This window comes from Drosophila erecta, unplaced genomic scaffold, assembly GCF_003286155.1.
Source record: "Drosophila erecta strain 14021-0224.00,06,07 unplaced genomic scaffold, DereRS2 tig00000294-arrow-arrow-pilon, whole genome shotgun sequence".
In the NCBI taxonomy this organism is placed as follows: Eukaryota; Metazoa; Arthropoda; class Insecta; order Diptera; family Drosophilidae; genus Drosophila; species Drosophila erecta.
In genome coordinates, this window is record NW_020825218.1 from 1298167 (window position 1) to 1325544 (window position 27378).

The window sequence follows — 27378 nt, forward strand, 5'->3', positions numbered from 1 at the left end:
ATTTAAAATAATAAAATATATATTATTACAATTTTTTAATTAGGAATGAATTCAAAATAAATTATAAATGAATTTCTTGTATGTATGCAATCATTAAATATTGCTTATGAAGCCTAAGCTGTGAAAATATATAAAATAAATTATTGTCTGCCATTAACCAAAGAAAACGGTATCGAACTTTCTACGTGCACGTGCAGTCGTATTTGAGAATGTATCTTTTTAAACATAATTGTATTTTCATAATTTCTTTTGGATTAGTTATATTCTATAACCATATAAAAATTAGGTAGTTATGTTAAATGTTGTGGGATATTAAAAAATTATGTATCATTACGTATCATTCAAATAAAATAAACATAAGACCGGCTTTTTCGGCATACTATATGATGAACCATTTAATTCGTTAACTTTCTAGAGGTAGTGAACTAATTTATATAGAATCATTTATCTTAAAGTGAAATCATATACTTTAAGCATGTTACATTTTAACAATTTATAGTTATCATTACAAGCAAGGTTAAATTTAATGTTTTAATGCGAATGGCGGCGTGTCCGGGGTCATCCAAGCGGCTTGTGCCATAACACCCACAGACTCTTAGATTGGGTAACTTTTTGTGGTCTTTATCTCTTCGGAACTAACAATATCCTTTTTGTTAAGTTTAATCACTCATTGTCCTGGCATTGCATACATAATATAAATGTTTCAGGATATTGAAAAATTAAAATATATATGATACATTTAATTTAAATCCTGAGGCTAGATACACGTCACGGGGGTTGAGGGTGGCGTTATGATATTAGACGTTGTTAAATTCTGTCTTCTTTAATGAAACAGTCAATAAATGACAAACGACCAAATTAATGGCTAAATAAGTGATTCGTTAATCTTCGAAATCCATATATTTCGGCCTTCTCATAGTTTTAGTGCAGAAACAATTTATATTCACAACCAAATATTTGCCGGAGAGGCATTATTAATATAGATTTTCAAAAGTTGTATCGCAATTAAAAAAAAAAAAAAAAAACAATTTTGTAAAAAAAATAATAACCATAATTTTAAGCAAAATAAAAAGAAAAGTATACAAAATTGTTTTATTGATATACCCATAGAGCTTTGAAGTCTATACCCCTGGATGAAAGTAGTATTTGATGAGGTGTCAAAAGCAATATAAGTATTTATGTAACTTAAGTTTAGTGTGTCTGTTTATTCTATTTGGCACGGCCAAGATTGAGATTTGAGTCATGTTTCTTTATAGAAATATCTAAGGTTGGCCTCTGTTGGAATTGTTCCTAAATATTTTTGTGCACAAATTCTATGACTCAGTGTACTTTATAGTAATGTTTTTTTATATTAAAAAAACAAAAACGAAATATTGCGATGTAAGCGTGGCACTAGTTTTGATGGCCTCTTGTTTCATAAGATGGCTTGGGCTGGCGAGAATAATAATTATTGCACGTATGTTTTTATTTTAATTATTTTCTCACACATAAACATTAAAATTTGATGAATCAATTCTACAAATCCATTGCAATCCGTTATGAAACGCTAATAACGCCGTTATCGTTAGATGCAGCGTTTGGAGTCTTGCTAGATGCAATTGCCTGCGAATCAGATTCTTTATGGCATTCACTGCTATTTACAGAATGACTATTTACGGACAGCATTGTCTGCTCACTTCTATTGGGTTTTTCCGTACGGTTATTTAATTGGTGATGAAAATGTTGGCTTAAGCTACTATTTAAAAGCGAGTGATTCGCGTGGTAGCCGTGCACTGCTACATGTTGAATAATGGATGTAGCGGCGTGGGCAACTATAGTCTTTGACTCACTAGCTTCAATCATGTCAATATTTTGATATTCACGTCTTTTAGTCAACTGATTGATGTTAAGGGGATTATTAATATCTCGTGGGTTAGCACCAATAGGGTTTCGGGATGTGTTCGCCATTGGAGAATTATTTAAACTACAATTACCAATTGATGGCAATGAAAAGATAGGATTATTGCAAATTGTGGGATGAGGCATAAAAAATGGTTCAGATTTACTGCTGCTCGTGCTAACTACTGGAGGACTTATCCCCATTCCCAAGTGACTAAAACGATTTCCAAGCATCATGGCTCGTTCCTGAGATGAACCTAGACACGGGCCGGTCGTACATGTAACTGGCGAAAGTGTACTTGACCTATTTGGGGTTGTACTCATGCTACTGGTTGAGCCACTGCTCGATCCCGCGATTGACACCAATGTGGACCGTTGCTGTGCAGTCGGCTGGTCTGCGCTGACGATTAAAAGCGCATTAGAAGTAGCAGGAAATACAACACTGGTTGTTGAATTGGCATTCATGTTAAGTGGGCTTGCCAAGCTCATTGTTGTCGATGGGCTCTGTAAACTGGACAATCCGCTAAGACAGCCTGGGCTGGGCATGGATTGATTTAGTGATTCTGAGTCGTCGTCTTCTAATTTATTTGTTTCGTCGGCACTTCCACAACTTCCGCCCAGTTTATCATCATCGTAGTCATCTTCGTCGTCATCACTTAACTGACTTCCGTGTTCATCAAAACCACTTCCGTCCTCGGCGGGCCCATTATCGTTCAGGGCTTCCATATAACGAATACATTTCTTTTTGCGCCTATGTAAAAACGAAAATCAAATAAATATAGTTAAATATAAGAATTATTTTTATATATAATTAACAAACAGTGCCAAGTATTTGCATTCCGTAAACAAATATTTTAATATTCATGCAGCAATGATTTCAGCCTTAAGAATTACACAACAGATAAACAATTTTATCTTATAAACAGCATGCCTATATTGCGAGATTTTTTTTTATTACCGCCTCGCGAGTCCGGGAGTTGCTTTGCCGACGCTCTGCCGCGACACTGACACCTTAAACGAAAGTGTGGCGTTGGCTGCCGCGTTCGGTTTAAATTACTTATTACTAATCCGACGAGAAAAAAGTTTGGGAAAAAAGTATAGTTACAGTAAGTAACGTATTGCAACTTTGTAAATTTGGAGTTACCAAGAATTTATAAATATATTATATTATTCTTATGAGCGCTACAAGTTACAGTCATCCGATCCGATACATATATATTAAAATATTAATCGTGGTATAATCGAAGGTGTAAGCAATCCAATATTATTTTTGATCATGCCTTAACAAAATTTCAATTATAATCAATTTTTAGTAAATTTGTTTAAGATAAAAAAGAAGGGAACGGATGAAAAATTTGCTACAAAAATATTTTAGCAATTGTAGTACCTATTACTTTGCGAGTATCAATTGGAGCCCTTTTGAAAAAAAAATTTTGAATCAACCCTTAATTTTTAAATTTATTTTAATTTTAGTTTAAAAGTAAATCCTGCCTGTTAATATAAAAAAAAATTTAAAATATCAAAATTTCCGAAGTTCATAACTTTTAAATACCTGTTGCTGAAAATGCATATCTAGATGCTTAAATGCATTTCAATGTTATTTCCTCAAAGTCTGTGGTCATACAAACAAACAAAAAATTTAGACTTAATGTAGGCTTTTTCTGTCTGTTTTCGGAAACCAATTAAAAAATGAGTATATTTTAAAAAATGAGTATATCAAAATGAGTAAATTTTTTATAGTTTATTTTATAAAATAGATGTCAAAACCTTGGCTATCTTTCTTTGGATATCTTTCGTTGTTTTTTTTAAGAAGTTTATATTCGATATATTAAAATTTAAATAATAATTTCAAATATCCAAATTTCCGAAGTAAATAACTTTTAAATACCAGTTGCTGAAAATGCATATCCAGATGCTTTATATGCATTTCAAACCTATTTCGTCAAAGTCTGTGGTCATACAAACAAACCAAAAATGTAGACTTTATGTAGGCTTTTCTGTGTGTTTTCGAAAACGAACTTTGTGCCCATTGAAATGAGTATATTTTATTAGTTTATTTTATAAAATTGATATCAAAACCATGGCTATCTATCATTGGATATCTTTCGTTGGTTTTTTTATCTTGGTAACACGTGCATGCACGAAGTATATTCTTCATTGAGTTTCTCTTTCGAATAATCACAAAGTTAAACTTCCTTTTCAGTTTACCGAAAGCGAACGGAAATATATTAATTTACATTCAATTAGACTTTTTATACATTATTTATTGTCATTTAAATATCTTTAAAACACTTTCACAAATATTAACACGTAGGGGAGAGGAACAATACTAGGGCGCCCTTCGAAATAAAAATTATTTTTTTATAAGATAGGGTAATAGAATTTCGCAGGATTATTTTAATGAAATCATGTTTGATCTTCCTAATTATTTTAGTTAATTATATATAAAAATAACACGAATACTTCGAATTCTTTTCTTTTATTTTCATTTAAATTTCCCCATGTTTCTATGGTACCAATATATCCTAGTCTGCCGATATTTATCAAATTAAAACAATAACTCAAGTTAGATCAAAAACAAAGGACGTACATTATTGTTTATATATGTAATACAGTGCTTTGACTATAATATTATTTACAAAAAAAATATGACTTCTGGGAAAGTTTCATGCAGATAGATTTAACACTTAGACACTAGTTGAGACGGACGGACATACAGAAGGACAACGGATCGACGAACCGACTGATTAAATGTTTCCTTCATTGCAAACTTCTTATTTAGGTCAGTCAATAATACCCTCTGCAGGGGTGTACCAAAAGAAAACAACAAAAAAAATGTATAGAAAATGTAAAAAAAATACAGAACAAACGGTAAAGTGAACATATATTTTGTTTTAAATTAAAACAATGTCCATTTAAATGAACAATAATAACTCATTTATGGGTATTCTTTAATTTCTTACGATTACAAGCCACCGAAGTGTTAAGTCGGGTTTAAAAATGTTCCTATTAGGTAAAAAAATATCAGCAGTTTGACCTATAGATTATAAGATAGTATTTGCAAAAAACTAGCTCTTTTGATTAACATTATTGACGACAAAATCTGCTGACAGACCATTCAAGCTTAAATAATATATCTGCTTGAAATCATTTCAGAAGACAACATTGAAGTTTTACAGTTTTTGAAAATTTATTTGCCGACACCTTGTATAATATCAATTTAATAAATATATTTTAAACAGTTCAGCAGATTTTATACTGTACTTTAAATCAAACTCTAAAGCAATTTTCGCCCATCATTATTTTGCCAATGTGTCAAACTTCTTTACTCACATTATGTACGCACTATGTCACGTTGGTCGTGCATGTTGGACAGTATACCGATTACTAAGGAAAATTGCATAGTAAGAATTTATTTACCATTTTCAGTTTCTGGCTAATTCGATTACAATTTTTTTAAGAAGATATGTTAAAAAACTGTTGTGGTTAATGTTCAATGAAATAAAACATAACGAAAACATGTATAGTGCTTTAACGTTGTATTGGATGAATAATATCACTTTTTTTTTTTGGTTTGAGTCAAAAATTTAAAGCAGTTTGACTTTAAAGTCAAATAAATATTGTAATTGTTACAACATTAAGAAATAGGAGCTTATAATACTATGAAAAGCAAAAAAAAAAAATGCATCACCAAAAACAACACAAGTAAACTCAATATAAATAAATTAAACATTAAAGAAAATATTCTATAGTTTTATATATTTTACACATCAAATAGAAAAAAAAAAACAATTAAGTCCATTTTAAAAACATATATCAGGGTTTAACAAAACGTATTGTATTTAAAGCGCAGAAAAGTAAAACATTACAAAAATTTAATTTATAAATTATTGCTTTATAACAAGGTATGTTATTGATTATTCGAATAAGTGATCACTTTGTTTTTATTTATTATATTTTTGACTCTGCTGTGTCGGCTGGAGCCAAGAATAGTTTACACAAGTGTTGATATCTCATAAACACTAAGACGAACGGAGAAACAGAAAAGCTTTTCTAGATCTACTTGATAACATTTTCTTGAATCTGTTTCAATATTGCTTTAAAAGTATTGTATATAAAATTTTCTTTTATTATATGACTATGCACTGCATTTTATGAAACTGACATAAAACTCTTCTTAAATCCCAGAAATATTATAACAAAACTGGTAATGGTTGTTAGAAAAAAACAACATTTACAGTAACAAGCTTTAATAGTTTATCAGAAAACAAAACCATATTATTTACATATTGTAATATATGAAAAGTAATATGATATTTTTATTGCCCATCTTTAATTTAAGTCAGAAATAACTTTATTAACTCTACAACAAAAAAATAAAATTCATGCAATAAGTAAATGTATATAGGCCTTTAAAGTCTATATACACAAACAGGAGCTAATTTGTAAACCCTGATATGCATTTATTTTAATTGTTTGATTTGTTATTTACGGGTTTGGATGTTGAAGCAATTTTAGGATGTTAAAACTGGTCATCAGTGGTTTAGTTTATTGATTCCTGGGTCTTCGGATGTTCTTATTCCGTTGCTGAATTCATTTATTTGGATCTATAAATTTACATATGTCGGTGGTGCCTGGGGAGACAATTGTTGTGAACATGCGCTTGCTGCACCACCACCTCCTCCAGCTGTAACTGTTATTCCATTTAAAGATGGTACTGCATTTCCATTACTGGTAGCCATCAATTGTACATGTGTATGAGAAGACGAGGTGGATGATGATGAGGAGGACGATGATGACGAGTTGGGCAACATTACCGTACCCCCACTTACAATAGGTGCCAGCATGCCAACACCAATGCTGTTGACTGCTGCATTACTGTTGATGCCAATGCTGCTGCCATTGTTGCTTACGGATGAAATGACACCCAAATTGGGACTTAGATATAGGTCAGGTAAGAGTCAATAAAAAGTCAAAAACAATGTAATTAACCGTCATTATTAAAATGGGGAAAATATGTATTTATAGACATTAATATTTTGTATCAACTATATATGATGTATTTTTGACACACATAAATAATTTTACCTAAAAACTTATAAAATACACCTTATTTTTAGCGCCCCCGCCCTAGGAATATAAAAACAGAAAATAATCCACATCTATTAATAAGCTTACTTTGCCTCTAGGAGTAAACTATACCATGAGGTGATACTTCTCTCTTATTGCTGATTAGTGAAGTACAAAACGAAACTGTTCATTTTTATTTTACGTTCCTTTGCATATCAAATATGCAATAAAAAAGTCCCCTGTTTGTCAAAAATATATGCTTAAAAGCAAAAAGGTTAAAACCTGTGCAACACTTTTCATTGCTATGTTCTCTGTAAAATTAAAAACTATAAAATCCTAAATAAAAGCTTAAATGTGGCATTTTGTATTCGTATTATAAAACTAGATTCTTTTGATATATTTTGTTCACTGCTGCTTACTTTATGAAGGGTGGTGTTTCTATTGTCACGGACAGCAGATAACACCACATAAACTACAATTTCATGCGCCTACATTTGGCTTGGTTATCCAGGAACTGTACTTTTTACGTTGAAATGGCTAAACCTTGATTGTCATAACCACATGCCATTGTAGTAACTTTACTAGTGCCACGAAAATAACGATTAAAAACAATGTCGTCAAAATGACTAAAATAAAACTGTATGAATTTTATATACGATCTAAATTTTAATGTGCCTCCCGCAATTTTAAAATAAGTAAATAATATTTAAGAAACTGAAAAACTAAATACAAAATCAAGTTCGAGGTTGAAGGTCTTAAAAGGTATTAAATAAGGTTGCATATCGTGCAGTTAATAAAAGTAGTCCTATTGTTTGGACTAAATCATTTTATAGTAAATGTAATAATGTGTTTCTGAGATGTTTGGTCAGTGTGTTTTAATGTGGACGATTTCATAATAAGTCTAATAGGTGCATAATCATTTTTTAATTAGAGTATCTATCAGTTGATATAAGCAAAATTCACGCAAGTCATAAAGAAATCGCAGCATTACGTTAAGTAATCAAAAGGAGATATCTAGACTTCTAACCTTCGTTAAACCAATTTGGTTCTGCACCGATTTAAGTCATTAGTCGTGTTCAGTTATTAGATTTTAGAGCGGGCGTGACAGTATCAGGAAGCCAACTTGCGCTGCGCTTTGTCTCTGGAATCTGCATGCTTTCTCGCTTTTATAGTTCCTGAGATCTCGACGTTCATACGGACGGACAGACATACGGGCATGGCCAGATCGACTCGTTTAGTGATCTAACCTAGAGTATATGTTGAGTTATGTTCAGATATATTCTGCGATTAACTACGCATTTGCTCGTAGAGTATAATTGTATATAAAGAGTATACTATATGTATAGAGTATAATATAATATAAATTAAATTTATTTTAAATGTACTTCCCTAGGTATGGCAGAAAATTTTTTAACATTAAGAAGTTTTTGAAAAACTAAATCTTTTTCTTTTTCTTTTTCCTTTTATGATTTATGATTTTTTGGCTAAAATTCATGTTCTAACCGTTTTTATTTATTTGTCATGTACCGTTTCACCCCATTAGAAATCAAATTGAAATTAATCTAAAAATAGATGAAAATATGTTCTGAATTTGACTTGGATAGTTGAAAAACCCGTTCCCGTTATCGACGGTACGGTAATGTATTTTACGATAGATTACGGCCTAAGGGAATTTATCAATCAAAAGTCAGAGCACATGAATTACATTAAAACAAATTGAAAATATTCCTTTAAACATCACTGGTTACAAAGTAATCATGCTTTAGGCCTCGCGAATTTTGAAAATATTGTAGTTTATCCTAATCACTAATATGTAAGTTACATATTTTATTTTTTTTTTTTTATAATTCCTTGCGTGAATCTTGTAAATCCATTTGCAATAATATGTAAAGTAATGTACACAAAAATATAGGTAAAACATACCTGCACGGTTTGCACCACTGATTCTGTTGATCCAGTCCGAAGCGGGCGCGGCATTTTTTCATATTATTACCTATGGATATAAAGGCAATTGTAATATACAAATTTAATAAAATACATATTAATGAAGACATTGTTAATGCTTTGTTAGTTATATGTTGATAGTAAGATAATGGAAATATACATGTTATACAAAATAAATAAAAAAATATTTATTGCGATATTGTCAGATACAACATACAGTCGACTGTCTCGACTTATCAATACCCGCTATGCACATTTAAAGCAACACCATATTCGTATATTTTTTTTAACAGTTATTAACAGTTAAGTGAGCTTGGAAAAAAACATGCTCTAAGGGTCCTGTAAAATAATACGGACAGACAAGCAAACGGGCAGCTGGTAAGACCGATTTAGATAATATATATAGAAGGCACGATCGGAAACCCAGTGAACTTACTTTTTCAAACATTCGAAAAAATACGATATAGTTTACTATACTAGTGGCGGGTATATACAAATTATTCAACTGCAAAATAAGACATTATAATTTCATGCAAGTACTTATATGCTACTTCGAAATGTATTGATTTCAATGTACTGATTTCTTCATGCAATTGACTTACTTTTAGATAATATGGTTTAAATTTTTCATGCAATTAAAATTTTGTTAATGAATATGTTAAAAAAGTTGTAGATCTATATTTATAATTTATAAATTTAGTGTATTTTTTTTTTAATTTTGATTTTTTTTTATGCCAATCGCTTTAACACAATTTTGCAGAATTTTATTCCGATCTTACTGGCGTATATGTATATGTATTTTTCATACATTTATATATAAGTAATGTTTTTAATTTTTTTACATTTATAAATAAAGTAAATCAATTTTCTTATATTTGACCTTGATAATATTTAATTAATCATATCTGGCCTCATTTAAACTGATAGAAGTTCTTAGCTTAGTTTAAGAAAATGTATCTAACCTCCGTCGTTGGTATCTTGCTTCCGCTTCCGTTTTTTGCCACGAGAGGCATTTGTACGAGAGCTCCAATCAGGATACATTTGCATGTGCAGTTGTCGCTCCCTTCGCGCCAACTCGTAATACTTCGCTTGCTCCTCACGCCCCAAGGCATGCCACTGGGAGTGGGATAAACGCGATATTTCGTGAAAAATAGTATATAATAACAGTATTCAAGTTGTATTGATACGAATTGCTACGCTGATATGTACATATATATTTAACCAGGACTTTGAACACCATTTAAACGCGGTACTCGAGTAACCCAAAATTTTTTTTTAATAACTTTAAGATAATTTGGAATGCGCACTCCAAACTGAGTTCGTTTTTTAGAATGTAGCAAAAAAAAAGCTGACTCTAAAAACTTGGGGTTTTTTTATCGATAAATCCGAAAAAACAAAATTGTTAGCTAAATCAAGAAATACAACATTTGTCAATATAAAAATAAGTGTATAAATAAATATCTTTCGATGTTGACATCCAATTTTTCCATGTGTAAGTATTTTGGCTTGCGTTTAAAAAAAAAAAAGGTAACACTATAAGAGTTAAAAAAATACCTGTTATTCTATAGCCCATATCAAAAAAACGTTCGCTTTGTTTCTGTTATAATAGTAATTTAAGGCTTAAGGTTTGTAACCGAGTTTTTTTAAGCTTAATCTATATCACCTGCCAAAAAAATGGAGGGATCCCAAAGCTTAAACTCTAATTCGTTTAACTTTAAGAAAATTTTATAGTCATTTGTCCAAAGATATTACCATCTCCACCATTAGATAAACAGAGCCCATAAACATACATACATGAGCCCTTGCTGTACCTTTCGAAATGTAACATATATGTAAATAATTAAAGACAGTATATAATTAAAATTAAAAGAGCTCATTCGAAAAGATTACGGAGACTTCGGTGTGATGAGCCACTTTTTTGCTATATTTAAATGATTTGCATTAGTTGAAGTATTTGTTGAAACAATAAACACTCTGAAGGTTACAAGTCATCTAAGCAGAAATGCCAAAATCCTTACGATAATAAGATGACCAGAAAATACTGCCTGGTCGATTCTCTGCTATAAAGCACAAGCTTGAGATGTTTTTTTAAAGGATCCCTACATTACAGTATTCACGTGCATATTCATATCAAGAGTACACCTGATAATCAAAAATATTGGGAAGGCTCTTGGCAGATAACATCGACCAAAATGAACAACGGCACATGTTTCACTAAGATGAAATGTAGCTTTCTGTAGAACATACATATGCCTAGATATAAACCTTGTACCTATAATATGGTACCTTACTCTCTGCAATATACAAGTATGAGAAGCTCTTATTATGTGATTCTGTACTCTTGTACCCCAATTTAAAATACGTTTAAAAATTCATATGCTCCAAAATTAAGAGTAGAAAGATTTAGAAAGACGAAGAAATAATTTTGTATATAGAAAAAATCAACTATGCACATAGTTCGCAAACTTTTAAACAAATAAAATTTTAACAAATAACAAATAAAATGAAATACTTAAACAAATTTATATCTCAATTTAAAATATTTAAAAAAGTATTTTCGACCGTATATTCCAATTTTTAACAGTTTAAATTTCTGTCTGGTCTCAATATGTCTATATTGAATCAAGTGAGTCAGAAATAAGAGAGCAGATTGCAGTCAGAACAACGCACCTCAGTGAGCAACGTTCGTTTTAACAGTAGTCAAGCAATATGTATTGTTCAATGACAATATACTTTAACAGAGTAGAATCAGAAGTTTTGATGTAAAGAAGGTTTTTAGGAGCAGCCAAATATAAAATGAAGAAAAAAAATGATAAATATAGAACAAACCCAAATTCTTATTTTTTTAAACAAATCACAGATTTGATTATGTCTAATTTATGGAACATGGAAACATTGGCAACCCTATAAAATCTAGATTTTACAATATTTGTATATTTTAAAAAATGTATATTCCAAACTAGAGGTAGCACAAAATTGTAGTCAAAGGAATTTTTTCCAGAAATTTGATGCCCGGATTCTTGACAATCTACTCCTCGGTAGTCTTTTCCATTAATTAGCTAGTCATTTTTTGACTTCCTAGCTATATGATAAAGTTATCCGATTTTGATCAAATTAGACTTCTGACAGAAATCTGTCGCTGTTGCTGGGTAATGCGCCTTCTGTTGTGATTCTCTTTGCTCCCCAGCCCTAACAATCATCGAAACACTTCCACAAAACGTTTTCAGCCCCCGACGACATAACCAAAAAAAACAAGAAAAATAAAGTAATTTCTAATTTCAGCAATATCATTTAGACCGCTCTATAAGTATTCCAGATCCTAAAAACTTGTCATTTACTATGTCATTTATGTCATGTCATTTACTTACCACGCCAGAATTTATATATTTTATCGTCCAAAACCATATACTTCGTCTTAGCTAACACCACTCAACAAAACTGCGAAAACATCCTAAAATTCTTGAAAAACACAATTTATACACAATATGTAAATTAAAATGTTATAAAAAAAACCCCAAGGTATACTACAAAATAGTTTTAAGTTATACGAATTGTAGACCATTGATGCTTGTGCATCATATAAGTTAGTTTGTTTTTTAGATTGCGATCTCAAGTTTGCTTTATATAAATAAATAATATATGTTATATTTAGTTTAACATGATAACTGCATCATATGATACTCTTGTCAACAGTTTACATATGCATGTTAACTGTGTCATATGACTCTTTTGTCAACAGTTTACTTGTGCATCACGAATGCTAGCTTAGATGGATAGCTCCAAGTGATGAATTCGTGTATAATGCGGTCAACAATTGGACAACATTACAATATGTGAAAAGCTTGGACTGATCGATCTTTTTTACGGTTTCGGGCGCATGCTTTCGCCAATTGTATTTCAGATGTCCAACATAGTTTAAAAAGATTGCTTGATTACCATCGATTGCTTGATAATTTAGCAATAAATTGGTATAAATAAAACATATAGGAAAATATTTTAATTCATGATTGCCTTGATTTTTAGTTTTAGAATTACACCATTTTACAGCCAATTGTTCGTAGTTCGCTATTTAAATTAAATATTATTAAAAATGTTTGTAAATATTCCAATTCTAAAAATTGATCCTCTGAGCTTCTGAGGACCATTTTCTCTTCATTAATTAAATTTTCTTAAGAAAGTAACTAAGACTTGATTAAAAAAGGAATAAACCAAAGTTAAGCGAAGACAAAAAACGGCCGTAGACTTAAAATGTTTTTCTTTAGGTAATGAATTTTCCAAATAAACTCTATCCATTAGTTAAACAGATTTTCAATGATTTTTTTTTAAATTGTTTGTAATTTGTTGATTGTGTTTGTGGTTTGTGTCCTTATATATATTTTTTTTCATACTAAAAACCTAATATTGATTGAATAATATTATAATCCTTTAAGCCATCACTCAATTTAAACATTAAAAAAAGTAGATTTTCAGTTTAACAAGCGATGTATAAAAACATTTCTTTAGCGATGTAAGACTCACAATCAAGAAACTTCCGATATTTTTTACTGCGTCAAAACTTAACTAAAAACGAAGATAAAATTAAATTAATAATAGGCCGATTTTTATGAATTTTAAGATTACAAGCTATTTTACAGTGACTAACTATGATTAAACACAACGAAGCTATCTTTAATTCTACAAATCAAAGTTTATAACTTCAAAGTGGAGAACTATTTGTGTACTCATTTTAGTTGTGAACCTTACAATATTTTTACGTTTCATGTATGTACACAAATTACAAAGACGTATTTTTAATGTACTGTTGTTTCTAGTTTTAATGGGTTAGTTGTTTATGTTAGATGTGTGCTATACGTTTTGTATGTTAGTGATTAAATGAAATAATACAAAAGTGAAATGCAATAAAAAGAAGGGAGGAGTAATATTTTGAAAATTTTGTGCAGTACCTCCCGAATCCGTTGTCGATCTGTCTTTTTTTCGCTTTTTCTTTTTTGACACGTAACCATAGTTATCTCGTGCGCTCCACCCCGGATACAATTCCATATGCAATTGGCGCTCTTGTCGAGCTTTTTCGTAATATTTGCTTTGTTCTTCGCGGGAAAGTTCGTGCCACTACAAAAGTATTATTAATAAGTTAATCCATTAGAAGTACGATTGATATTTTTGTATTCTTTATCTAAATATCGTAAATTTCTACCCTTTTTATGATTTTAATATATTAAAATTGTCGTCTTCTGGAACGGGGTAATTTTACAAGGCCTACAACTTTTATAATAGGAAAGAATGTGGATCTAACCTAAGTCGCTCTTAGAAATACAAAACAAACTTTTGTACTAATTCTCTTACCCGTCGTCCTAATATCTGATTAATAGCAGCGGATTCCTTTAGTGTACATTCGGCAACAACTTTAGCACGCATTTCCTTCATATAGAGCATGAACGCATTTAATGGTTTCTTAATATGGGGTTTTTTTTTATCATTTGAAGTGTCCTTAGAGTCATTTGATTGGGTATTTGATGGGTTTTTTGTTTCCAGGTTCCTAAAAGACAAAACAAAATTATGATTGCAATTCATTATACCCTAGACATGTGTGTTATAAGTCTAAGCAATGCCTTTTCAATTCATTTTGTAATAAAAAATTGGGCTGCTTGGTAGTAAATAAGACATGGTTGACTTTAGTCTGTTAAACATTTTATTCAACTTTTTGTTCACAAAAACATATGTAAGTTATAAGTTACTAAATTGTTACATGCTTTTAAAACTCTACAATCTGTCTACAATCTGTTACCCTTTACTCAGCTAAAAGGAGGGCGTAGCCAATTGTTCCCACGTTAGCAACGTAACTTTTAAGCGGTTAAATTTATTGCTAACGACTGGAAGACGAAAAAAAAATTAAAGCAGATTGTTGTTTCTAGTTTTAATGGGTTAGTTGTTTATGTTAGATTTTAGGAAATCGTATTAAAAAAAAAACTTGATCCGCGTCGGTGTCTGCATCTATAAACCTTCATGCTTAATCTTAACTTATTAGCGTTATAGTTCCCAAGAACTCGGCGTTCATACGGACAGGCCATATTGACTCGGCTAGTGATCCTGATTAAATATATATAGTAACATATGCATTCTTACACCCACAACTCCCCATAACATAATAATAAGTAACATACACTAGTATAAAACTCGTATACACACATTAATGTCTAAACACAATATATTAAAGTCTAAGCACAAAATATAATAAAAGAACGAGAGCCCTTCGATTAACCTTGGACACAGTGTCATGTTCCAAAGCCACCCTGTCTCACAGATCGCGCCGTCGCCTACGCCTACGCACTTGTTTTAGGATTCTCGAATTAGTTTTACGAGTACTGGGTATCATTAGAAAACTTTTCGAGTGTGTTCGGATTGTTTAAGGTGCCAAAATTGTTTTGTAGGCGGGACAGTTTTGGCCGGTAATACTACAAAAATGTAGAGTCCCATTTTCTTACTTTATAGTATCTTCACCTTAAGTTTTTAAAAAAACCGGTGATTATGAAATACTTTTAAATATAAGCATATTAGTATTATAGTCGAAAAAATAAAAAGTCTACACAATGAAAATTCCATATAAACAGAAAAAAATATATTATATAATGTTTTAGAAATCGAAGCACACCCTTTAAAAATTTGTAACAAATTTATTTAATGTACTAAATTTGTTTGATAATTTGCAACAAAAAGCTGCTTGCAATTATCATCAGTCCACTAAAAAAATAGGTAATTTTGGGAGTGAGCATCGACTTCAACAGCTTTACAAAGAAATAAAGGGGTTTTTATGTTCTTAGTTCTTATGTTTAACTAAGTAAGGCGATATAAAATTACATGTGTTTTGTCTTGCTTCCAACACTTAAGTCGTATGGGGCATCTAGCATTGGAAAAATTTCAGACTTCATTGATCCGGTATTCGCCTGTAAAGCGCTTATGCGTTCCTTAAAAAAGTTAGTAATGGAATGTTCCTGCGCTCTTAAAGAGACATTAGGCGAAGACAATGTCTTAGTAATTAAATGGGAAACATTTTCAGTTGTCGATGCTGTAATTGATGGCAATATTTTTAGCTGATTGGTGCTTTCTTTGTCACCATGTCCCCTTATTGCATCCGATTTAAAAGAATTTGTAGTCAAAGTTTCAATGCGCTTTGCAAGTCTTTGTTTTCTTCGATTTTGACTCATGCCGAAAATTCCAGTAGAGCATCCACTATTACTACTAGTCGACGGAGGTGAAGGTGCAGTAGAAAACTCAGGAAAAATGGAAGGATCGGTAATAATTGACACAGCTGAACTTTCTCGATTATAATTAAACATAATAGGCAATTGTGTTGTGACATTATAATTTTCAGTAACATCTGTAATATTTGATGCAGATGTAAGCAAGCGTGAGGTGTCACAGTTAGAAGTCGAAGACAGTGAAGCATATTCTAAAATAATCTCAGCTGCAGTGCTACAAGGCTCTACCTCATTTTTGCGGCGAAAGGTTCGACTTGTCGAATGCCAAATGCAAGTGGGTGCTGAGTCTGATTCTTCGCAATCGCTTTTAACACTATCACTGTAGGCCCCAGGAGTGGTACTAGCAGCGTTAGATTGAGGCATATTAAGAGATGATGCGAGTTGTAATATTATATCCTCTATTTCGACCAACGTTTTAGGTTTTGCTGAGGTCAAAAACAAATCGGACTCGCTATCAACATCCAGGAGCTTAGAGTGCACTGTAGATGTTTTCTCTAGGGAAATACCACTTTCATTAGACAGTGCTATAGCAGCCAATGCCATAATAGTATGTGTTGGTGTATGTGTATATTCACCTCCATCCTCTGATGTTAGTCCCAAGCGTTGTAAGCTGCGAACATAATAGAGCTCAGCGCTGCTCCATTGATTATACAATCGTTTTACCTCTTCCAATAAACTTTCAATAGACTTGCGATTTCCATCTATTTGCCTTCCTACACTTTCCTCAAGGGCTGAATCAGAGCCATAATTTACATCAATGTGACCTTGACGCACACTTAACCTTTTCCTAAATTTACCTGAGATCTCGGAGAGATTTTCGAGTTTTTTTATAATGTCGATGAATACGTTTTTTTGCTCTCTGATAAAATCAAATGTGTGTTGTAAGTCGTACCCATCTATGGCTTCCTTGTTCGATTTTAAGTTTGGTGAGTAACAATTTTTATCTTCTTGCTTATTTTTGTGTTCTGCTCTTTGACTTTGGTGAACATTAGATAAATCAAACAAATGGGGATCTACACAGCTTAAGCTGTTTTCGATATCATTTATTAACTTAATATTGTTATTATTATCCTGCGAAGATGGGGTTGATAGAAGCTCATTTTGCCGAAGCATGGTCTTTTTCGATCCTGAATAATGAACCATCTTTGATTTATTCGACTGAGATTCCTGTTCAGCTAGCTGAGACCGAAGAAGCCGAGCATATAAAAGTTGTGTGGCCAAAAGCTGTTGCTGCGGGCATTGTTGCTGATTTAGCATACTATTTGTATATATACAAGAAAACATTTCATTTCGTTGGCGAAAACTGTCATTTTGCCAACTTTCTTTTTCTTCTGCGGTTTGCCAAGGATGAGAAATTTTTTTTGGCGGAATTAAAAGGAGTTCGGATAACGATGACTCCATTCCGCCTGAACTACTTGATGGTACAATAAAGATGTTTTCCAAATCATTGCAATTATTTTGTTCTATTATGTTGTCAGTAATTTGCGTATATTGGTCATTGAACCCACTAACAGTCCCCTGTCCCGTTTTCAAATTGATTGACGATTTTTTATTGGCTTTGGATTGACTTTTCTTCCTTTGTAGTTCCTCATTGCGCCTATTTTGCTGGTAATTGTTTAATTCGTTTGAGTTCAAAGTCCATTCACCATTAGATGTTTCACAGTGTGGCATTATAGGTATTTGTAGTAACCTACTGTTATAATCCGTCGGGTGTCAACCATTAGTTAACTTTTTTTATACTTTAAGTATATTAATTATTGGATACATTCCATTTCGAAAGAATTTCGCTTTAATTTGTCTATATTTTAAATACTTCTGTTAACTTTCATAATCTTAGTAGTCTTGATGACTACAATTTAATTAAGTTACGACTTTTTAAAGCCCACATTGTACAACATTCTTTCTTTTTATAAAGGGTTCGATGCTTATAATAATTTCTTGCACTATTAGAGAGATTTTGACAACGTAATATTTCTTTGATAATCCAGTTATTTTTATGTGAGTTTCTATATGTTAGGTCATAACTAGCATTTATTTGTTTTTATTTAATTGTATGTAAATCACTGCGTTAATTAACGTTGCCCTGTTGCCGCCAGTTACAATGCAAGGCCATATAAATATTTTGTTTTGTTTTGCTTTATTTTTTCATTATTTTCATTTAATAAAATTTATTTTACTTATTTAGTTCACTAGTAATATGGTCCATATTTGCTTTAAATACTGTCTCCATTTTTTTGGACATATTTAACTGTACTTTTACCTTATATTACTAAATCAATAAGTACTATGTTATTATTATAGTAAGTATGAAAACAGAAGTTGACACAAATTTTTTAACACTTTTATTTAACATATATTTTGGTATATTATTGTAGTCATTCTCTAATGGACAAAACGAATAAAGATTGTTTTTAATTTTATGTTTTCATTTGTTGTTTTTATTTCAGAATATTTTTCAACTATTTGTGGGCAAGGCTTCTCTTTAGATAGTGCACTTATATAAATTTTCGCAAAATTGTATATACTGCCACAACAATTGTCTGATTTACTCTCTTTCGGCCTTTAAAAATAAAACTTAACGATAAAAGTGTACGAAGTCTTAACGAACAAGAGAGAGACAAGGACGAGACATCGGATCCAAAGGAAATAAATGCGTGAGAACCATTGCGCATACACTTTGATACGTTCTTTGTAAAGAGTTTTCAATTAAAATGAACACATTTTTATTAAAATTACTATTTAATAATCCAAAGAAAAAATAAAATGGTTAAATCTAGATCAATAAAAAAACTTCTGTGTTATGTAAACTTTTACTGAAGCGCATGTACTTTTCCATGTAAAATCGCATAATTATGTACATTTTTTTTACAAATATTTTACTTGCAAATAGCAAATAGATTGTGGGCCCTTCCTCTCTGTTCATAAATGAAGAATTTGTCAAAATAGATTCCCCTATCATTTAAATTATCTTGGTCAAGATTTAAAGTAATTTTTTAATTAATTTCATATTCATGTTACATTACCTTTACCTGACAATATATTAAACAATACATGTAACATTTGAGTGTCTTCAGATGTAGATGGCGCAACATGTCAAAATCATATCTAGGAATACATTATTGTACTAGACTTTTACCACAGTATAAAGTAACTTACTATCGTGATAACTAAATGTTATCGAAGTTAGAATTTCTGGGTTTATGGAAAATATTATTACTGTGAATTATTTATTCGAGGTTATAAGTTTAACATTTATTTATGCACTTATATACTGAAAACGATTAAAAAAGTGGTACTTAAATTCCGATTGTTATTTAAGGCTTTTGATAAAGAGGATTAAACTAGATATTCGTTAATGCGTTTTGAAGAAAGTTTCTTTTCGGTATTGGATAAAACAAGATATAATGTTATAGTCAAGTTCCCCTACTATCAGATACCCGTTACTCAGCTAGTGGAAGTGCTAACGAGATTTTTAAAATTTTCTGGAATATCGGTAGAAAATGGGAAAAAAAATAATTAAATGAAAAGAAACTTAAAAATGCTGTAAAAGTGTGGGAAGAGAGTTTTGTCGATTTGTGGGCGTTAGAGCGGGCGTGGCAAAAAATATTTTGGCAAATCTATAGAAATTATATAAAAAATATAGAAAGACATACAAAAAAATGAAAAAATATCACTTTTTTCAAAAGTGTGGGCGTGACAGTTTTAGGCGGTTTGTGGGCGTTGGAATGGGCGTGGCAAAAAGTTTTTGTTGCAAATCTTTCTATAGATTTACCATATATATATACAAAACTGAACAAATTTAACAACATTTTTCGAAAGTGTGGCCGTGACAGTTTTGTGCGGTTTGTGGCCTTAGAGTGGGACGTAGCGCTGCGTCTAAGTCTCTGGAAGCTGCGTGCTTAATCTTAACATTCTAGCTTTTGTAGTTCCTGAGAACGAGGCGTTCATACGGACAAACGACTCGGCTATTGATCCTGATCAAGAATATATATACTTTATATCGGAAATGCCTGTTACATACTATTCAACGAATCTAGTATACAATTTTACTTCTTGCATTACTTGTATTTTCGTAGTCTTGAGTATTATTTCAAAACTGACCGACGGACATAGGCAGATTGACTTGGCTTTTGATCCAGAATATAATTTATTTGTTAAATGTTACATACATTTCAACAAATCTAGTATACCCTTTTACTCTACGAGTAACAGGTATAAATAGAAGTGTTTGAAATCCGAATAGGACTCTATTAAAATGTTGCATATGTCATATATATTGTGTTATGTATTTTGAAAGTTTACGAGATAAGATAAAGGTAACTGAGGTGCGAATCTGTTATGACCGTTTCTGAAAAAACTTCCAAAACTTCTAAAAAATACGATATTATAACTAAAATTTTCTAATTTTAAAATGGTATGTAAATTATGTGAAGGATCCGTGCCAAAATACGTTGAAAACCCCGTTTATAAGGACATATAACACATTCCAAAGCTTAATCTGTTTAGAACCTGTGATAAGCTAACGTATTTTTAAAAAGTAGTAAAACAAGAGGGGTTAAGCTTAAGAGCTCCAAGTCTAAAGTTAAGATATTATACGAGGCGACACACACAGAAAGACCAATAAATTAATCTTATGTAAGTTTCAGAGTTTTCACATACGTTTCGGTCAAGATGGTTCTGTTGAGACATTCAAAACACATTTTTAATACTACGGCTCTATATTTTTTGCGCACCAAGCTCTGAAACTAAAACAAAGCATTTTTGAAAAGTGTATACGTTGCAATATTACGCCATTTGATGTACAGTTTTAGGCGGTAAGTGGGCGCCAGTGATAAATAAGTTTTTTTATCGATAGAAATTCACTAGAATAAATAATAAAATCAAAATATTTTCCAAAAATTTGGGCCTGGCAGTTTGTTGGCATGTCAATCTTCTGAAACTAACTTGTGCTGCATCTACGTCTCTACAATCTGCATACTCCGATTTAGAATATATATAAATTAATAGACTCGAAAACGAATCTAGTATACCCTTCTAACCGGTACAGGTATAAAAATGAGTATAACTAATTTTTGGTTTTTGATTGAACAGTTTAAATATTTGCATTTTATCTTTTATTTAACAATTTCGACTGTAATAGTTACAGTAAATGTAATATTGTTTTGAATATCAATTCACTGTTTAAATGCCAAAAACTAATGATTATAAGCTGACTCAGATAACTTCATTCTTGTTTTACGTATATTGTTTGAACATTTTCAGATAAAGGAAACAACGTTGAAATAATGTAAAACACAAATAATAAATTTAGTAAATTAGTAAATATATAATCCAAGTAACTTGTATGGGAGAAGCTGTTCATTCTTTTTCAGAAGGAAAATAAATGTATAGCCTAATTTAATTAAAGTAATACATTTTAAAGGAAATTATTATTAATTGCTCATTTAAACATAACTTAAATATGCTAATTCACCAAGAGTTTATGTAAATTTTCGAAATAATATGATGAAGAACTTTAAAGTCAAGGGGAAATGAAACTCAAAATTCATTTTAGGGGTTGGTCTTCAATGCGCAGGCGCTATATCCATGAGAGGACCAATGAGAGAGTTTATATATAGTTAGAAGTCTGTCTATTCGTACCTTATGTGTGTATATGCATTGAAAAAAGCCATTGGTGAATTCAAGATGGCGGATGTAAAATTCCCACCCACAAAATTAAACTGTAAAGCGGCATAAATAAATAAAATTTCAACTGAGTAAAATGGGAATGCCTAACACTCAGTTAAATATTAAAAGTTTATTATTAAAATTATCGTTATGGTATCCGTTTTTATTTTTTTTATATTTGTAACTTGCTTACCTTGGATATCTATTATTCGTTGTTGGGTCCTGAACACCACATTCTTGTTTTGAGCTAACCCCCACAATAGCAGCATGAGCATTTATAACGTGGTGCGATGTGGCATGTACTGAAGGCAAAAGGCTAGGTGAAAAACGGAATGGAAAATCACTGCAAATAAAGTGTAAAAAATTGTATTCTTTGGAAATATAACATTAAAAATTGGAGATTTAATGACAACTTAGCCACCGCACACAGAAATATAACAAAATTGTTTAATTTATTCCAACAAAATTATTGTTGGAAAACCATTATTCTGTAAGTTGGTCTGCCGGGTCATGTATTTTAAGGGTATAATGACCTTATCAGTTATCATTAAAAATATAAACTTCATAGGGTCGGAAATGCTTCTTACTACCCTATTTAATAAATGCAATATACTCTTTTTCTCCCAAAGTACAGTATTTAATTACAGCCTGTGGTGAGCCAAACGTCTGAAATGAAGAATCTGGACCTAAAGACACCACAAAATTATTAAACATTTTTTTGCAATTATGTAAGCAGAAACCATTATTCATTTATTATTTATTTATATTTATATAATTATTATTATATATTATTATTACTATTATTATTTACTATTTGGTTTCTTTGGGAAACAAAATACGAATGCATGGGGCTATATTGACTCGTTATAAGAATGGTATTCATAGTTTTTAAATGGCTATTCAAATTTATAAAAAAAAGTGCACATAGTTAAGCGGGACAACAAAAACGTTTTCATAACAAGTCACATATGTACATGTTAAATCAGAACAAGATAGAAAGTTATAGTCGAGTTCCCCGACTATCAGATACCCATTGCTCAAACGTACAAACGAGAAATTTCAAAATTTTCTGGAATATCAGTAGAAATTGGGGAAAAAATAATTAAATGAAAAAACTTTAATATTATTGAATATTTTGTGCTGTTTGTGGGCGTTGGAGTGGGCGTGCAAAAAGTTTTTTGGCAAATCTATAGAAACTTACAAGATACATAAGTGAAAAAATATCACAACATTTTTCAAAAGTGTGGGAGTGACAAATATGGGCTGTTTTTGGGCGTGGCAACATTTGGAAACAAACTTACGTACTTAATTCTCAACATTCTAGAGAATCGAGGCGTTCATAAGGACAGACGGACCGACAGACGGGCATGATCAGATCAACTCGGTGATTGATCCCGATCAAGAATATATAAACTTTATATGGTTGGAAACGTTTCCTTCTGCCTGTTACATACTTTTCAACGAACCTAGTTTACCCTTTTACTCTACGAGTTAGGGGTATAATAAACATGCATTAAAAGGGTATAAGCTATTTTTTTTTCGATTCATAGAAGCATGGGTGGCTTAAAATACTTGTAATGTCCCAAAATCAAAATATTACCTTGCAATTGTAGTATTTATCGGTAATGAGGAGGGATAAGGAGTTCTAAAACTAGATGCAGAGTAAACGGAAGGAGTGTGCCTAAAAATAAATGTATATTAATTACAACTTAAAGATCATTATAGTAAACATACCATGATGCCACTTGAGACATATCTGAACTCAGCATTGGGTAAGGATATTGACCTCCTGCAAACGGGTATAACGCTGGTCGAGTTAATCCTGAAATATAAGTTTTTTTTAATTTATAAGCAGCGAGTTTTTAAATATATGTAGCATTTTTTCAAACACATTGAAATAATTTTATATTTTTAAGCTTTTCATGAAAGGCTATGTCCTATGGGACATTGATCTTAAGAGTCCATCTTGTAATTTCTGTTAATTTATATTTTGTAACGCGTTATTTTAATCCAAAGCATTGTTTGAAGGATATTAAAAAATATTGGACAACTTTTCAAAATGATAATCATTGTCGGCAGACCCCTTGTCCCAAAAAAACTTTGAAAAATAGCACGAAAAAAATGTGTACAGCGGGCAAAGAAAATAAATTTCTCTCTAATCAACCGTAAAGTAGATGTGTAAATATAGGATTATTAGGCAATTTCAGATTCAATCCTAAGCCTTTTTATTTTAATTGAAAATTTGTTGGCCTCTCTTTTTCATTCTACACTGTTATCTCTTATTCTTGCCCCTAGAATTTGTTCTATTGTTGTCGTTTTCAAGTTCAATTGTTACGCGTTGCAGCAGGAATCACAACTAAGAAGGGTGACGACACGGTTACTGCAATCACCCGCGGGCTGTACTGCGTCCCATAGCAAACGACGGCAAGCATGAATTAATCTATCGACAGAAAAAATGTCATTATTATGTGGTTGTGCAACATGTTTTTAAGCATTATGTTTTTCCCCTTACAATATCCCATTGAAAGGGTCATGCCCTATTAGCAATGTCCTCCCCTAACATTTGTTCTCGTCTGTCGCGCAACCCTTAAAAGGGATTTGCGAACTACTATCAATTTCAACAGGGAAACCATTTTTTGAGCTCTAAGTGCCAATACTGTTGTATCACGCCGTATATTGAAAAAAGCTTACTTTAACTTAAAATAATCTATACAACATCTTGAAAAACCGACATTTCAATAAAAAAAAATGTCATATATATTATGGTATTATAGTACATTTCTTAAAAGGTAAAAGTAAAAAAATAAATAAGCACGTCAATAGTTTACTCAAGGATTTTAATATGATTAAATAATTCAGAAAACAAAAAATGTTTACGTACTTTCATTTGTAATTTAAATGTTTTAGTAAAATATTCAATTCAAAATTCGATCGAAAACTAACAAGAACTGTTTTCTAAAGAAAAAAACGGTTTTAGTGTGTTACGTTGAGTAATCAGCAGAAAACAACTATCAGATTCCATTCACCAGCGCAAATGAGAAATTTACAAATTATTTTGAAATATCGAATAAAATTAATTACAGAAATAATGAAACAAAAAAAAATATTCAATTATTGTTTGCGTTATAGTGGGCCTGGTGAAAATGTTTTGGTATATCGACAGAAATGGGAAAGAAAGAATAAAGTAAAACAAAGAATAACAAAATTACTTCGTGAAATTACACCTCGCACCTTATAGCCGCAGAACGCTTGTTTTTTTAAGATTAAAAACAATGTGCAAATTTTTCCAAATTTATTTATATTTATTACAAAACGAACTAATATTTAAATATTTAATCTAAATATAGTCTGTACTTATTTCCTTTTTGATAATGGGCTTAGGTAACGACTGTGAACTAAAAATTAAGTCTTAATTTCCAGACATATTATACATGAAATTTGATTTAAAAATTAATCATGGCGTCTAAGATTGTCAGAACTACCGTTTTGGAGTAGATAACAACAACAAGGAACTGTGAAGTAATTTTATATAAACGCAATCAGGATCATAAGTTTTAGTGATTTCTAAAGTAAAAGGATATACTAGATTGGTTCAAGAGCATGTGATAGATAGAAGGATACATTTCCGACCCTTTAAGGTACACATATTTTCTTACAAGATCACTAGCCAAGTCGATCTGTCTATGTCAGACTGTCGAGAAAGATTGTCTGTCTGATCGTATTAACGCTGTGATCTCGGGTACTAAAAAAATGTAGAACGAATTATACGTGTACATTCGGTTATGAATTTGTTATATTAAATTAAAACAAACCAGCTTCGTGGTTAAAAATTGTATATTCCTTTACTGTAACATTAAGAGTCTTCTTATAAAGTTAAAAATGCTTTGTTAAATTTAATTAGTTTAACAAGCACTTTTATCCATTTCGATCTACAAACTAATCTGTATTAAATAAATAATCTGGAGTTTCTTACAATTGCTCCATAAGCTTTTATCCGATTTTGTAAAAAGCACTGCTTGGTTGTGAAACCGTGAATAAATTTTTTAACAATAAAATAAAATTTTTGGATCTAATGAACTTAGAACTTAAATTATATATTATTGCTGTGGATTCTGGGTAAATGTAAAGCGGGCAATACCAAACAGGCTTTCTATATTAGGTTTGAGTTGTATAAAGGTTTCCTTGGTTTAATGGGGGTAGTTTCAGGTCATGTGCAAAGTTCTTTTAACCACTTCACTCAGAGGGCGGTCTCTCTGTATTCCTTAAAAATGGAAAACGCCCCTATTTGTGTTGTTCTATTAGTTCAGCAATTAACCGCTTATGTACAGTGAACCACAGCCTATTAATAATATTGAAAAATATATATATATATATTATATATATATATATTATATATAAATATATAATAAAATATATATTTAAAATAAGAGTTGAAAAAGAAGAACAAATTTTATAGAACACTTAATAATAAAAATTATAATAATAATAATAATAATAATAATAATAATAATAATAATAATAATAATAATAATAATAATAATAATAATAATAATAATAATAATAATAATAATAATAATAATAATAATAATAATAATAATAATAATAATAATAATAATCCTCCTCCTCCTCCTCCTCCTCCTCCTCCTCCTCCTCCTCTCCTCCTCCTCATCCTCCTCCTCCTCCTCCTCCTCCTACTCCTCCTCCTCATCCTCCTCCTCCCCCTCCCCCTCCTCCTCCTCTCCTCTCTCTTTCCTTCCTTCTGGTGCCTCCTTGCACTGCCACACATAACCTCCTCAGTCCAGTCCGTAATTACTTTACCCGTAATGGATTCTGCCCTATCTTATGCCTGGTTCAAGTTTTATTGTATTATTCAATTATGACTACTTGATGATTGTGAAAGTCCATAACGCCGCGTAATCCATAGGTCCTCTTAAGTGTACGCCTTTTATTTACGCCGCTGGTTCCCATTTGATCGGCAAACTAACTCAGCCCTATATGGGGTTCACTTTCAACCCACCACAAATTCTATTCAGAGCGCACAAGGGAAATTTGGCAGAATCATTGCTATAGGATTAACGATGTGTACAAATGAAATCGCATCATACGCAATTATTACTTCATAATTTGTATGAATTTCGTTTATGATAACTAGGGTGAGAAAGTCAATAATTTGGTGGGGTTACTTTATGAAAAAAAGAACAAAAGCATTGGCAAGCCGCAAACATAAAACTCAAAAGTATAAGTTGTTGGATTCCATTTGTCTCCCATTCGTCCAAGAAGGTATAAGGCAAATGATATTTTAAAGATTTTAGTAGTTTTTTTGCAATTTGTTTTTATAGACTATAAATAAGAAATCAAACGTAATGATACATTTTCCATAATTAAAAACACCAATTATTTTCAAGCGTACGATTTCTAATAGTTTAAAAAACATTTTCTCGGATTTTTTCGAGTGTTATTATATAACTGATAATTATGATCAACATATGAACCAACATAAGTCCGGACTTTGTTATAAATCAATATAACCAAATTATCGTAGTTGCAATGGCCTGATTGCCCC

General features: G+C 31.3%; 1 protein-coding gene across 19 annotated transcripts in view; it reads right to left on the minus strand.

The window, feature by feature from the left end:
• Positions 1-364: 364 nt before the first annotated feature.
• The window catches only part of LOC6555877 (protein pangolin, isoforms A/H/I/S), a 36249-nt gene continuing 9235 nt past the window's right edge, over positions 365-27378 (minus strand). For 7 of the 19 annotated variants that reach the window (XM_026983410.1, XM_026983406.1, XM_026983408.1 and 4 more), the window contains 7 exons: positions 23550-23637; positions 23416-23496; positions 22009-22158; positions 14236-14428; positions 13836-14001; positions 8872-8941; positions 365-2629 (listed from right to left, as the gene is read on the minus strand). In XM_026983410.1, coding sequence (XP_026839211.1) covers positions 1537-2629; positions 8872-8941; positions 13836-14001; positions 14236-14428; positions 22009-22158; positions 23416-23496; positions 23550-23637 — 1841 coding nt within the window. In that variant the 3' untranslated portion in view covers positions 365-1536. Of the gene's footprint in view, positions 2630-6207; positions 6817-8871; positions 8942-9854; positions 10009-13835; positions 14002-14235; positions 14429-15747; positions 18723-22008; positions 22159-23415; positions 23497-23549; positions 23638-27378 lie in introns of those variants that run through there. The other 12 variants (XM_015153148.2, XM_015153149.2, XR_003408201.1 and 9 more) reach the window with 12 other exon arrangements.